Raw genomic sequence first — 15,696 nt, forward strand, 5'->3', positions numbered from 1 at the left:
ACAGTCATATTTCATCACTGGTTTGTTTCCTGGTAATCACATTTCCCTACTGCATTCACTCTCCCACTTTCCTAGATGACTATTTCATTCCTACTCTTCTTTCCTCAAATATTTACTTCTCCTTGCTCCTTATTCTGAGTTGATGATCTTACTTCCTATTTCACAGAGAAAACAGAAGCAACCACAAAAGAACTTTTGTGTGTTCTACCATATCTGCTCACTACTAGCATCTGAATGCATATCTTATTAGAGATAATCTTTCTATCAACTGGTATGTGTGTTAAATAAATCTCTTCCTCTCTCCAACTCAAGTCCATTGCTCTCATATTCCTTATATTCTGACTTTATCAAATTCTTTATCCTCTAACTTGGTAGTATCGTTTAGATGTTTCTCTCCTCCAAATCTCATGTTGAAATGTGATCCCTCAGCTGGCTTCTTCATACAGAAGAATGAAACCAGAGTGCTACCTCTCATCATACACAAAAATTAACTCAAGATGGACTAAATACTTAAATGTAAGACCTAAAACTATTAAAATCCTAGAAGAAAACCTAGGAAATGCCCTCTTGATATTAGCCTTGAGAAAAAAACTTCTGACTAAGTCCTCAAAAGATTGCAACAAAAACAAAAATTGATAAATAGGACCTAATTAAACTAAAGAGCTTCTGCACAGCAAGAGAGGGAGTAAACTAACCTACAGAATGGGAGAAAATACTTATAAACTATGGATCCAACAAAGGTCTAATATCCAGAGTTCATAAAGAACGTAAGCAAATCAACAAGAAAAAAGAACCCCATTAAAAAGTGGGCAAGCATAAACAGACACTTCTCAAAAGAAGATATATAAGCAGCTGCTGGGTGTGGTGGCTCACACCTGTAATCCCAGCACTTTGGGAGGCTGAGGTGGGTGGATCACCCGAGGTTAGGAGTTCGAGACTGACCCAGTCAACATGGTGAAACCCCATCTCTATTAAAAATACAAAAATTAGCTGAGCGTGCTGGTGCATGCCTGCGGTCCCGGCTACTCAGGAGGTTGAGGCAGGAGAATTGCCTGAACCCAGAAGGCAGAGGTGGCAGTAAGCTGAGATCATGCCACTGCATTCCAGCCTGGGTGACAGAGCAAGACTCTGTCTCAAAAAAATAAAATAAAAGACATATAAGCAGCCAATAAATATATGAAGAAATGCTCAACATCACTAATCATCAGAGAAATGCAAATCAAAACCACGTTGAGACACCATCTCATACCAGTCAGAATAGCTTTTGTTAAAACATTAAAAAAAAAAAAAATACATGTTGGCAAGGCTGCAGAAAAAGAAGAGACATATACTTTGTTCAGAATGTAAATTAGTTCAGCCACTTTGAAAAGCAGGTTGGAAATCTCTCAATGAACTAAGAGTTGAACCACCATTAAGAATCAGCAATACAGTTACCGGGTATAGATATCCAGAGGAAAATAAATTGTGCTACCAAAGGACGCATGCACTGTACATTTGCCACAGTGCTACTCACAATAGCAAAGACATAGAATAAATCCAGGTGCCCATCAGTGGTGGACTGAATAAAGAAGATGTGGTACATAAAGCACCATGGAATACTATTCAGCCATACAAAGAATGAAATCATATCCTTTGCAATAACACAAGATGCAGATGGAAGCCATTTTCCCAAGCCAACTACTGAATATTACATGTTCTTACATACAGGTGGGAGCTCAGCATTAGGCACACATGGACATAAAGATGGGAAAAATAGACACCTGGGGATTACTATGGGAGGGAGAAACGGAGGATAGCAAGGGCTGAAAAACTATTGGGTACTATGCTCACTACCTGAGCATGATGGGTTCAATCACACCCCAAACCTCAGCATCATACAATATACCTTTTTAACAAACCTGCACATGTACCCCCCCAATTCTAAAATTAAACCAGAAAAACAAAGAAATTTGACCTGCAATGAAGAGATTAATGCCCTGGTGAGTTTCACTCTATTAGTTCCCTACAGAGCTGGTTGTTAACACGAGTGTGGCACTTCCTCCCCACCCTTGCTTCCTCTCTCATGATGTGACTTTCATACACGCTGCCTCTCCTTCTGCCATGAGTGGAAGCAGCCTGAGGCCCTCACCAGAAGCAGATGCTGGCAACATGCTTCTTGTACAGCCTGCACAGTCAAACGAACGCCTTTTCTTTATAAATTATTCACCCTCTGGTATTCTTTTATAGCAACACAAAACAGATTAAGATATTTAGTCATCACTATCAGCAATACAAATGTTTTATTCTCCTCCCATTTCGACTCCATAAGCATTTCTAGTTAGTGACCAATTCTCTACGATTCCTTGTTCATATTTGCTGTATCCACTCTCCCTCCATTCTCTCTTGATTTTACTCCCATCAGTCTTTCCACCCTACCACTCAAGAATAACTTTCACCTTTGCAGATACAATGGTCAAATCGCAGACTTCATCTTGCTCAGCCTATCAGTAACATATGACAGGTTGATCATGTCTTCCTTCTTGAAACACACTTCCTTCTTCCCTTGTCCTCTGGAGTCCACTCCTATTTGATTCTACTACCTCAGAACTGTTGCTGGTTACTTATCTCCCTGACTTATAATTGTCCTTGAACAACTTCTTCATCCACACTCACTCTGTAAACAATCATATTGCCTTTTAATACTCTCTGTGTGCCAAGAATTCCCAAATGCCTATCTCCAAACTAAATATCCTTTCATTGCCACGCTTACACCTCCAACTATCTCTTTTACATCTCCATTTGGATGTCTACTTCAAACTTCACAAGCCAAACCTAAATATTCTTGATTTCTCCCACCCCCAAAATTTGCAACCAGACAAGCTGGCCATAAGTACTGTTGCCATACTTGACTCTCTCTCACACTCTGCATCTAATCTGTCAGAAAATTGTTCGTTCTAACTTTGCAATATGCCCAGAATCCAAACCACTTCTCACTTCCTCCACTGCTAGAAGACACAAGTCCAAGCCACTATTATCTTTCACTTGGATTGTTACAAATGATTTTCCCGTTTCTATCCATGTTTTCCTATGCCCCCAATTATAGTCTGTCTTCTACATGCTGGTAAAGCAAGCTTAATAAAATTTAAGTCAGATCATGTTAGTTAGATCATGTCACTCATTGCCCTACTCAACTCTTACGTGAATTTCCTAAAGGTCCCACACAGCATCTCTCAGTCTCATCTCCTACTACATTCTCTCTCATATCCTCTGCTGCAACTATAAGGGTCTCTTTCTCAACCAAGAATGCACTCCCGCATTAGAGCCTTTGTCTTGCTGTTCCCTAAGCTTAGAATAGTCTTCAAGATATCTGCATGATTCAGTCCCTAGCTTTCTTCAATTTCTGTTCAAGTGTCGTCCATCAGTGAGGCTTCCTCTAACCATATAAAAAAAGTAACACACTCTTTCCTTCAGAATCTATCTATTGATTATTTGTTTCTATCTAATGGAATTTAGGTTCCTGAGAGCAGGGACTGTATATGCTTTTCATCTCTGGAGCCTAGAACAGTGCTTAGTATTACAGTAGGCTGTCAATAAATTTTTGCTGAATGAATTAATAGGTAATAAAGTGCAAATAAAGAGGTAAATAAATAAATACAAACACTTCCCAAAAGACAACAGTTCCATAAAGGCTTCTGCAAAGCTCTAAAAATTCCAAAAACAATCAAATACAATTATTAGATAGCTAAGATTTTCCTTGTATTGAAAAGCAGGCTGGGAGTGGTGGCTCACATTTGTAATCTGAGCACTTTGGGAGGCTGAGACAGGTGGATCACTCGAGCCCAGGAGTTTGAGACCAGCCTGGGCAACATAATGAAACCCCATCTCCACTAAAAATACAAAAAAATTAGCTGGCATGGTGGCATAAGCCTGTAGTATCAGCTACTTGGGAGGCAGAGGTAGGAGGATCGTTTGAATCTGCAAGGGGGAGGTTGCGCTGAGATCATGCCACTGCACTCCAGCCTGGGAACAGAGTGTGATCCTGTCTCAAAAGAATTAAAATTGTTTCTATTAAAAATAAACAAATAAAAGTAGTCATACTATAAATGAGTTTTAATTTTAGAAATGAAAGGACTTTTAAAGAGTAAGTGGCTGTATAAACATAATCTTCATATTCATAATCTTGATTTTATACAGGTACTCAAAAAATATTTTTATACTCTCCAGGGAAACTTTCTTGGTAATAAAATTTGTGAATAGCAAATATAATGCTTATCTTTTTTTTTAAAAAAAGACTTCTCTAATACATTTGTAACAAATTTAAATAAATAAAAACAATAAAGTCAAGAACTCACCATGGCAATAAAACGACCAATGAAACAGAAGTATGAAAGATGGTCTGGATTAATGGTTGATGCTGGATTTATCTGCAGACAATAGTTGTTCTTGCCCGCATACTCAAATAAGCAATACATTGGGTTCAAAACTTCATGTGAAAGCAAGAAAAACCATTCTCTATAAGAAAATAAGTCAAGGTTATTTTTTAGCATTAATATGTGAATTTAAAGACAGATCTTAAATATACTCATATATACATCATACCTCTGCTCAATAGTCTTTAAGAACTCCACTGCCCAATTCCTCGGCCCTCCATCCAAGTTCTTCTATGATCTGGCTCTCCATTTTAAGTTACCTGCTAGTTTCGACATGGCCAAACTACAAATTCACTGATCCTCATACAGATTTAACATGCTTATTTGTATGCCACACTTTTGCTTGGATATGTCTCCTCAACTTCAACTCAGCTTAAATCCCACTTCAACAATTTTTTGAAGCAATTTCCAGTGTATTTGTATTAATATCAGTCACTGAATACTCTGTGGTAACAATCTCACAATATTAATTCATTTTTATGAACATGACTTGCCCCATCCATCAGACTATAAGTTTCTCAAAGACAAAAACCACGTATTTTTTGTATTCTTAACTCTTACAAGCACTCCAGGACATATATACAATAGGTTTTAATGTACATTCACAGGTGATACTGAGATACACAGCACTGCTGCTATAGAACAGTTTTAACTTTATTGTCACTGCATTAAAAATGAAACTAAAATTTAAAAAGTTAAATCTTTAAATATGATAAGCAATCTCTAACCTTTTACCACCTATTTTAAAGTCCAATATACAAAATCTTCAACTAGATAAAGGTATTACAAGATAAACCCAATCTCTAAAAGATTTTTTCAACAGCAATTTCTTCTAAAGAAGGGTTCCAAACTCAAATGCTTACAGTGATCTGTGAGTACAAGGGGCTTCCTTCTCTCACATTCTCTGCTTAGCCACAATCCTCCATTCCTTACATCCCTGCTAAATTATCAGTGTTAAGGAAGAAGAATTTCTAGGCATATTATCGTAGTCCTCAGACAACTGGGCAGTGGTGGACACTGCAGTGAAACAGAGCATATGCTAACCTACAGGGGAAACAGTGACTCTGATTCAGCCCACTGACGCCACGCGAGAAGGCAGGATTGTGGGTCGAGTGTTTTAAAGAGAAGTCAGAAATCTTCATTCTTAAGCATAATCTAATGATTTTCAAATGTCATCAAGTAATTTAAAAACTGTAAAATCACAATGAGGGCCACCTCTATGTAGGCTAGATCTGGTCTGGCAACCTGTTAATAAATGCTTTTCTAAAACTTTTAAAACACAATCGCTGATACTGCCTGAAGGGTAGAGAAGGGAGTCCCTAAACAAAATCAACTAGAAATGGTAAACACCAATTCTTAAAACTAAGTCCAGTTGTAACATAGCAGTAGTTGAACCAAGTGACGTCCCCCTATGATGAGGCTGAAGTAAGACATGCCCCAGGTAAGAGGACGGAGCAGGTCTAGTGAGAGTGTGTTTAGACACATATATAAAAACTAGGAATAAACCCTCCAGATGCTTCAGATAATTTTTAGTAAACAACAGCCCAGAGGAAACTGAATCAATTCAAAAAAAGAATGGCTAAAACATAGCATCTAAACTTTCCCCTGATGCTAGCAGAAAAGGAAGAAAAATTCCTAACTAGCAAGAGGCAGAAGAATTAACTTTCAACATATTCTTCTCAATACTCTCAAATAAACTGAAGAGACACAAGAGGTTGAAAAAATTATGAGACAACAGATGAACTAGCAGAGCCTAAAGAAGAAAATGAAGAAAACAGTAAAACCACTAATGAAGAAAAACCACATTAGAAGCAGCAAAACGTAGGGCAGTACTGCAAACAGTGACATGAGGATAGGCTTGAGAAAAATCAAAGTAAAATGGAAAAGCACAAAGATAAAAATGATCAGAGAAAAGATGACAGACATGTAAGACTGACAAAGGAGATTCCACATACCCATGACTGATGTTCCTGAAGAAAAATGGAACAAACGGAACAGAAAAAATATTCAAAGACATAATAGAAGAAAACTTCCCTGACATTAAGGAAGATCTTAACACATTCCTAAAAAAAGATACAAAACAATCAACAGTGAAATTATTGAACTTCAAGAAAAAGGACTGTGTGGGCACCCAGAGGAAAAATACGGTTCCTATAAGGGGCTGGCCTCACACTTCACAGTACTAACATTCAGTGCTAGAAAACAGTAAAGCAATGTCTTGAGTATTAGAAAAACAAGTGTGCGAGAAATTTATATCTAGTGAAATTGTTGTTTATATGTAAAAGCAACAGAGAACATTATGCAAAGACTGTAGGAATATATCAACCCTGTAAACTCTTTAATAAACCATTTGATGACTCTAACCCACCAATACATGAATTAAATAAAAAATTTAGGAATAAAAAATCATGTTATGGAGGAACTGGCTATATTCATTAAAACCATCAAAATACAAAACTTAGACCAAAATAGTTGAGGCAAATAAGGGCTCAGACAAGAATGTAAATGTTAATAAAGACACATTGTAAAAATACCATACTTCCTCATTTCTAAGATGTACCTTTCTTATGTCTGAACATTTCTGAAATTGAGATAAACTCACAATAGATGCAATATGAACATTTATTGTGATAGGCAGTGTTTTGTTTCTGGAAAAGTATAACGATGTTGTAAATGAGGAAATATGCTAATATAAACTAAACTCTGATAATTCCACATATATTATCACATATCTGTTCCCACCAGTTGTACTTGGTTCTGTATCTCTTTTTGCCAGCTGTGTTAAAACTGTGATTTTGGAATTCTGTACACCTCTAAAATGAGTTCAAAAAAGGAGTTGTTTTCATGAAAAGCAAGTCTGAATTCTTTAGAAAGATTTAATCAAAATGTTTTGCTAAACAATAGATTGTTGCCAAATTAGGCTGGGGCAGAACAAATAAGGGACAAAATAAAAAAAAAAATAAAAAAAATAAAGGATTTTCCACCCACACTGCTTCACAAGTGTCTACTGTTAACAACATATTTAGTGAATGTAGAAAACATTATTCCCAAAAGAGACTCAGATTAGACTAAAAACATAAATACAAAACCAACATATGATGTTACAATAGCAAAAAATAAGAATGTATGCATGCTAATCCATTAATTATGATATTCCCATACAACAGAATATTACACAGACATTTTAGAAAAAGAAAATATTCAGACTGAGTGCTGTGCCTCACACCTGTAATCTCAGTACTTTGGGAGACCAAGGTGGGGGGAATATCCTGAGCCCAAGAGTTCGAGACCAGCCTAGGCAAAATTATGAGACCCTCATCTCTACAAAAGCTTTAAAACTTTCCTTTTTTTTTTTGAGATGGAGTCTTGCTCTGTTGCCCAGGCTGGAGTGCAGTGGCGTGATCTCAGTTCACTGCAAGTTCCACCTCCCAGGTTCACGCCATTCTCCTGCCTCAGCCTCCCGAGTAATTTTTTGTATTTTTAGTAGAGATGGGGTTTCACTGTTAGCCAGGATGGTCTCGGTCTCCTGACCTCATGATCTGCCTGCCTTGGCCTCCCAAAGTGTTGGGATTACTGGCGTGAGCCACTGCACCCAACCTTTAAAAACTTTTTTTAAAAAAAGAAGAAAAAAGAAATAAATTCACTCACTCACTGTGTGTGTGTGTGTGTGTGTGTATATATATATATATATATGCTAACATAGAAAGATGTCCATACTATATTAAAAAACCAAAATCAGATCCTGCATTTTGTACACTTGTATGATTGTTAAAAAAGCAGCAAATATATAATACACATATATACGAATTTACACATATGTAAAAAAGATGTATAGAAATATAACCAAGAGAAGTAATAATATAACCAAGAGAAGTAATAATATAACCAAGAGAAGTAATAATAATAATGGTTACCTTGTGTATTTTTGAGAAAAATTCTGGATTGTTAATTCAAAAATTTAATACAATATATTCACATATGTTTTCAAGAATACTTTCCCTGCATATGAGATATACTTAATTCAAGGCAGATATGTGTTTTTTATTTTACCTCGCTAGGCCACCATAATCAAGTCCTTCTTCTCCTCTAAATATTACATATAAGCGCCTCCTCAAGTCATAGGGTTTTAATGCCATAATCTAATTAAAAACAAAAACATGAATATTAAATACTCACATGCAGTACAAGTTCCTTTCAAAACAATTTAAATTTAATCTGTATTTTCAAAATAACAGATTTCCTTATCTTATACAATGCTTTTAACTGAAGAGATGAATTGGTTTGTTTCACAAACTAGATAAAGACATACATATCAATCTCTTTAGCTTTTCCTGACTCACTTTCACATACAGTTGACCCGTAAACAACATGAGTTTAAGTCAACATGGTGACTGCACAGGTCCACTTATACTTGAATTTTCTTCAGCCTCTGCCAACCCTGAGAAAGCAAGGTCAAGCCCTCTTCCTCCTCCTCAGCCTATCCAATGTGAAGACAATGAAAATGAAGACCTTTATGATGATCCACTTCTACTTAATGAATAGTATAAGTATTTTATCTTCCTTATGATTTTCTAAAAAACATTCTTTTCTCTAGCTTACTTTAAGAATACAGTATATAATACATATATCATACAAAATATGTGTTAATTGATTCTTTATGTTATTGGTAACGCTTCCAGTCAATGGTAGGTATCGGTAGTTCAGTTTTTGGGTCAAGTTATACATGGTTTTTCAACTGTGCAAGGGGTCAGCACCCCTAGCTCCTGTGTTGTTTAAGGGTCAACTACACTCTTTACCCCTTCTGGTATTAAATGATAGTTCTACTTTGGGTTAATGGCAAGACAGGAAGAGCTTGACACAAAAGGCTTTTAAGGTTAAAAATATTATCTTCCCTGCTGGTTTCCCCAAACTGTACCAAAATCTTTCAACACGTGACTTGTAAATTTTTCTGACTAGCAGCACTTAGAGGCAAAAGACTTTGTTCTGCATCCTGCTTATACCAAACATTCCATTTCTCAGTAGGAAAGAAACTCAGCTATAATGACTAATTATTTATACAATGATGAATTTATTCACAGGCTAGTATAACTTAAAAACAATACCTATACCAAATTTTCATAATCTTTAATAGCTTACATCAAGGTGACTAGTAAGTAGGCTTTACTTTTGGATAGAAATAAATTACATTCCATACATATGTCAGGACCAGAGCAAGACTGGCAGGTCTGGGTTGGAGGATAGCTCACCAGCATGCCTCCTTTGGGGCAGTCATGGGCTCAGTGCTATGCATCAAATAGACCATGATTCTTCCCAAGACAGGGTAAAAAGCAAAATAAAGTCTTCCATGAATTCAGATGTACACTTACTAAAATCAACCCAAACAGAGGTAGACCTATTTACACTTAGTTTGCCAAGAATTTATTAACTCAAAATAAAAAAATCAACTTGATAATAGTTTAAGTATTATGCCCAAAGTCCAACAGTAAAATTAAGCTATGGCTTGAAATTCTCCTGGGGCTCAGAGTATCATTACTCCATTCTGGCTTGTACAAAGTATAAATAAAAGTCCCTGTATGCCTGAGTACACAGCAAAATGTGGTTCATCACTTTGATACTAGAGGGGGAACAAGACGTTTCATTATGAAAAATTCTCCATTGGAAAAAAACTGACAATACAGTATTTTGATTATTTATCCTTAAATATTCTGCAGATGATTCAGGAAAGGTAGAAATACTGCATTCATTTATTCGCTCATCAAATATTTATTGAATACCCTCTATGTGCAAAGGCACTATTCTAGGTACTAGGCAGAACAGCAGTAAACCAATAGTCTCTACTCTCATGGAGCTCACATTCTAGTAAGGAAGACAAAATACACTATGTTGGGTGGTTATGAAAAAGAATAAAGCACCATAAATGGCTGGAATGTGACTGTGAGGGAGAAGAGCAGGACTGCCATCTTAAAATAGTAAGCTCAGAGAAGGTCTCTCTGAGACCACATTTAAACAGAAACATAAAGGTGAGATTAAACAGTTATTCAAGGAATACTCAGATGGAATAGAGTATCTACCAATTTAATTTTAATTTGATAGCATTATCAAAACTTTGAGGTAATAAATTCTTAGCCAAGTATTAAGTGTCGAAACAAGAATCAACTCGTTCCAAAAGCTGTTTAGGCTTTATTTTAGTAAATACACATCTAAATTCATGATAGAATGATTGTCTCTCAGTCTCAGTACCTTCACCTATAACATGGAGATACAATAAGAGCTATCTCAAAGGGATGCTGTGAGGACGAATGAAATAAAATGAGAAATGTAAGATGCCGGTGTTTTGCAAATGATATTCACTCAGTTTATGGTAGGGTTTAGTATAACTATTATTAAAATGGGCATTCAGGCCAGATGCAGTGGCTCAAGCCTGTAATCCCAGCACTTTAGGAGGCCAAGGTGGGTGGATCACTTGAGCCCAGAGTTTGAGACCAACCTGGGTAACATGGCAAAATTCCATCTCTATTAAAAAAAAAAAAAAAAAAAAGGCACTCAGTAAGTGGCGGTGGCAGTCATTATTATTATAGCTGTGTTCTGGGTGGTTTAAAAATCTCTAAAACCCTAACTTTCTTTAGATGTACAGAATACAATGAGACAAATAGTATTTTATTTTGCTAAAATCCTCCTTACCTGCTGGAAGGAATCTTCAAACAATGTCTGCCGGGACACATTGATCTTTACATGACTGGGTAGTGCATTAGACTAAAAACAAAAACAATATCATAATATCATCTAAGTTATAGTATATGTATTGTATAAAGATAAGACTAAATTATTGTGAGTATAAGATTTATTTACCACTGTAGTACCTGGCACAAATAACGGAAGTGAGCAAGTTTCCACCTAAAGCTGCGTTCATAAGCAATTTGTGGACCACCTTTAGTTCTAAAGAAAAACAAAAATAAACCAAATTAACTCATAATAAAGTTATATTATTATATTATTTATAAAGTATTATAAAGAATACTTAGTATTCAGTAGGAAATCAGAGGTCCTAAAGTCCTACAAAATACCACAGGAAGTTTTTTGCTGGGAGAGAAGGGTATACATACATGGTGGGCCAAAAGCAGCTCAAGTAATGGGGACTATTACAGCAACAGGACACACACATACACAAAGAGGGACACTGTATTTATGCCTGGGTCTTTGGTTAGTGAGTTAAATGAAATACCAAAGTCTACTACAGACTATTTCAAAGAAAATATTTGATAACCCTTAAATCTAAGGAAGACAGAGGCTCCAGACAGAAGAGACGTGGAAGGAAATTCTACCCCATCCTAAGTCTAACCTAAAACCCAAACAAATATTCCTGGAGATAATAAGCAGAGCAAAATCAAATTCCTAGAAACAACACTGTTATCCAGATGACATGGTTCAGGCGGTCAGTGAGAGAAAAGGCAGAGTTGGTGGCATGGCACCTGGGAATACAGGTTTCACAATATGGTTTGACTCACAGTAACAGAGCCTGGATCTCTTGCCTATTGACTGAGGGCCTGACAAGCACAAATCACTTTCATAATCTTAAGGAACACTTTGGAACAGATGAAAAATGTTCTCTTGTATTGTCAGGTTCAAGTCAATTCACTTATTCAAGCATTTACTGAAAGGATAGCTGGTACTTGGCTTTCTTCTAGACAGTGATGGCATTACTTATTAATAGGTAAAAATGCCTGTTTTGTGGAGCTTATGTACTAGTGAAGAGATAAGTAAAGTACAAATGTCTTATCACTCCTAACCTAAAACAGTAAAAAAGGCATTGTTAAAAGGACAAAAGATAAGGAGTGATACGACAAGTATTTTGTAATTTTCAAAAGGGTAAAAAGAGTAGAGCTCATACACAAAGCGACATTTGAGCAAAACATGAAGGAGAGGGCATAAGCCATATGGAGATTGGGGAAAAGAGCATACCAGGCAGACGGTGTAAGGGCTAAGACCCAAGGTGGAAGTTGACGGTGTTGAAGGCACAGCTAGTGGCCAATGAAGTTGGAACATGGTGAATGAGGAGGAGCGAAAACCAAGAAGAGGTTGAAGAGATAAGCGGGGTCAGATCCTGTAAGGCCATTAGTGTGCTTTTTACACCAACTGAGATGGAAACCACTGAAGGGTTTTGTGCAAATAAATGGCTTTTAATTTAACTTTTGTTTTGGAAAGTCAGTCTCTGTGCTGTACGGAGAACAACATAACATTGTACAAGGTATGGGAAGAAAGCAGGGAGAGGACTCTGCTACCAAGCCAGGCAACAGACAATGGTAGCTTGGACCAAAATGGTGGCAATGGGGGTGGTGAGACAGCTGGACTCTAGATTTCTGAAGCTGAGGTAACTAGAATTCTTGATGGACGGTTTGCAAGCTAGGAGAGAAAGAGGAGTTGTGGATGATTCCACATTTTTTTTTTCTAAGATGGAGTTTCGCTCTTGTTGCCCAGGCTGGAGTGCAATGGTGCAATCTCAGCTCACTGCAACCTCTGCCTCCAGGGTTCAAGCGATTCTCCCGCCTCAGCCTTCTGAGTAGCTGGGATTATAGGCGCACACCATCACGTCCAGCTAATTTTACCATGTTGGCCAGGCTGGTCTCAGAACTCCTGACCTCAGGTGATCCACCCACCTTGGCCTCCCAAAGTGCTGGGATTACAGGCGTGAGCCACCATGCCCAGGTGATTCAAAAATTTTTGACCCAAGTACATGCTAGAGTGGAGTTATCAACTTTGACAGGGAATATCACAGGGAGGGCTGGGTTTTTGTTGTTGTTGTTTTGTTTTAGTTTTTTTATTTTTCTTTTTAGAGATTGGGGTCTTGCTATATTGCCCAGGCTGGTCTCAAACTCCTGGGCTCAAGTGATCTACCTGCCTCAACCTCCCAAAGTGCTGGGATTACAGGTGTGTGCCACCATGCCTGGCCAGAGAGCAGGTTTTACAGGACCTATCAGGAAGGAGTTACAAGTGGAGATGTCAATAAGCAGCTGAACGTAGAAAGCAAAATTTCAAGTGAGAAGTCTGAGCTAAATTTGTGAGTCATTAGCAGGCAGGTGTTTTAAAAGCATAATACTGAATAAGATGCACCAAGAGAATGAATGTAGTTTAAAATAAAAAAAAAAAAAAAAAGGGCTGAGGAAAAAAAGGCGGACTCGGCAAAATAATGCAAGAAGACCAGAAAGGCAGAGGGAAATCAAGAAAGTATGGTTCACAGCACTACTTCTGCCAGGAGAGAGAAATGTATTATATCAAATGTTCCTGATAAGTCAAATCAGACAGGACTGCAGACCAATGCCTGGATTAACAATAGGAAGATCATTGGTGCCCTTGCAAATTCAGTGTCACGGGAACTTCCTTGGAGTTGGTTTAAAGGAGAAACTATGAACAGCAATACAGAGACAACCGTGCAAGTAGCTTTCCTGTAAACGGGAGCAATAAAAATGAATTGTGGGCTGGGTGTGATGGCTCACGCCTGTAATCCCAGGACTTTGGGAGGTCAAAGCGGGTGGATCGCCTGAGGTCAGAAGTTTGAGACCAGCCTGGCCAACACGGCAAAACCCCATCTCTACTGAAAACACAAAAATTAGCTGGACGTGGTGGCGGGTGCCTGTAATCCCAGTTACTCGGGGGGCTGAGGCAAGAGAATCGCTTGAACCCAGGAGGCGGAGGTTGCAGTGAGCTGAGATCACATCACTGCCCTCCAGCCTGGGCAACAGGAGTGAAACTCCATCCCAAAAAAAAAAAAACAAATGAACTGTGTGATCGAACACATTGGTTTGGTAAAGCGAAGAGTTGTACTTTTTTTTTTGCTTTTTTTTTTTCCCAAATCTAGGAGAAATAACAGCTGATAAGAATAATTTAGTGGAGAAATAAAACCTGATAATGCAAGACAAAAGTGGTAACTGTTGGAGCAATTAAGTTGAAAAGTGGTGGTAGGAATCGAATGTACCAGCGGAGGGAGCAGACTTTGATAATAACAATGACAATTCATCTACAGGAACAGGAGGGAGGAGAGGTGGTAGGAGATGGACAGATATGGTGGTACAAATTTGCAAAAGACCTTTTATGATTGCTTCTACTTTCTTAGTTATGCAAAGATATTACACCTTGGAGTAAGAATGAAGGAGACATCTGTCAACTGCTTAATTAAGGTATCTTTAAATCTGGAAAATCATTTCACTGACCATCTCATTGCAGCAGTGTCATGTGGCAGTTAAGAGCACAGAGTCAAGAGACAGACTGACTGTCATAGTTAGAAACCAGCTCCATTACTTCCCTTATAACTTTGCAGTTAGTTACACTCCCTGTACCTCTCCTCACTTGGTAAAGGGAAAAATAATTGTATCTACCTCAAGGGGTTATTGGAAGATAAAATGAGTTAATACCTATGAAGTACTTAGAACAATCCTTGGCACATAGTAATCACTACATAAATAGTCGCCATTGCTATTATTAAGGAATTACATGCTGCAAATTCACTGTCAAATGAGAGCAAAGACAGCTATACTAAGGTATCACTTGTGTAGGTTTTCTTGAACCAAAAGTAAAATGTTTTCTAAACTTGAGGATAAGTTAGAGACTAACTTTCATGTGCTCACTAAGCAACATTTAAAAGAGAACTTCAGGTTTTCACTCACACAGATGACTTCCCATTGCGAGGATCTTTGAATGTTGTTGTTCTTGTGTTATGATCAACAAAGTACCTTACACCTTCACGAGTGTATCTAATTTCCCAGCCTTCTGGCAGGGGTTCTTCATTCTGTAAGCTAAAAGATAAAAGTTAAAATCACAAGATGAACATTTTCTAGGTACTAAAAATATCTCATTCAAGGTTGGTTGATTCTACCTACAGATATATGCAAGATGACTTAAGGCTGCTGTATATACATACCCTTGAGTTCTTGGATCTTCCCATTGGGTTGTTTTTGTGTTGTGATTCACAAAGTAAACCCTGTCTGTTGAATCCACCCTTTTTTCTGAAATATAAAATGACCATAATATTTAATAACTATTTGGGATCTATATATAAAATAAGGAATATATATAGTTATATATTATATATTATATATAAATATATTTAAAAAATCAGGGATATATGTAGCCCATATATGTTATAGAATATATACAATATATAATCTATTCTATATATAATATATATTATGTATTATAAGGCGTATATATTAAGGGATATATATAAGGGAGATATACATATAAAATAAGGGATATATATATATGGAGATATATATATCTCCCTTACAGATCATTA

The 15,696-nt window shown here is 37.2% G+C and overlaps 1 protein-coding gene across 2 annotated transcripts in view; it reads right to left on the bottom strand.

Moving 5' to 3' along the window:
• The window catches only part of WWP1 (WW domain containing E3 ubiquitin protein ligase 1), a 70,930-nt gene that overhangs the window by 20,944 nt on the left and 34,290 nt on the right, over positions 1 to 15,696 (bottom strand). For both annotated transcript variants that reach the window (XM_017875199.1, XM_017875198.1), the window contains 6 exons: positions 15,322 to 15,406; positions 15,068 to 15,196; positions 11,270 to 11,345; positions 11,091 to 11,162; positions 8,460 to 8,548; positions 4,332 to 4,491 (listed from right to left, as the gene is read on the bottom strand). In XM_017875199.1, coding sequence (XP_017730688.1) covers positions 4,332 to 4,491; positions 8,460 to 8,548; positions 11,091 to 11,162; positions 11,270 to 11,345; positions 15,068 to 15,196; positions 15,322 to 15,406 — 611 coding nt within the window. The remainder of the gene's footprint in view (positions 1 to 4,331; positions 4,492 to 8,459; positions 8,549 to 11,090; positions 11,163 to 11,269; positions 11,346 to 15,067; positions 15,197 to 15,321; positions 15,407 to 15,696) is intronic.

This window comes from Rhinopithecus bieti, unplaced genomic scaffold (genome assembly GCF_001698545.2).
Source record: "Rhinopithecus bieti isolate Rb0 unplaced genomic scaffold, ASM169854v2 scaffold_9656, whole genome shotgun sequence".
NCBI classification, from domain to species: domain Eukaryota; kingdom Metazoa; phylum Chordata; class Mammalia; order Primates; family Cercopithecidae; genus Rhinopithecus; species Rhinopithecus bieti.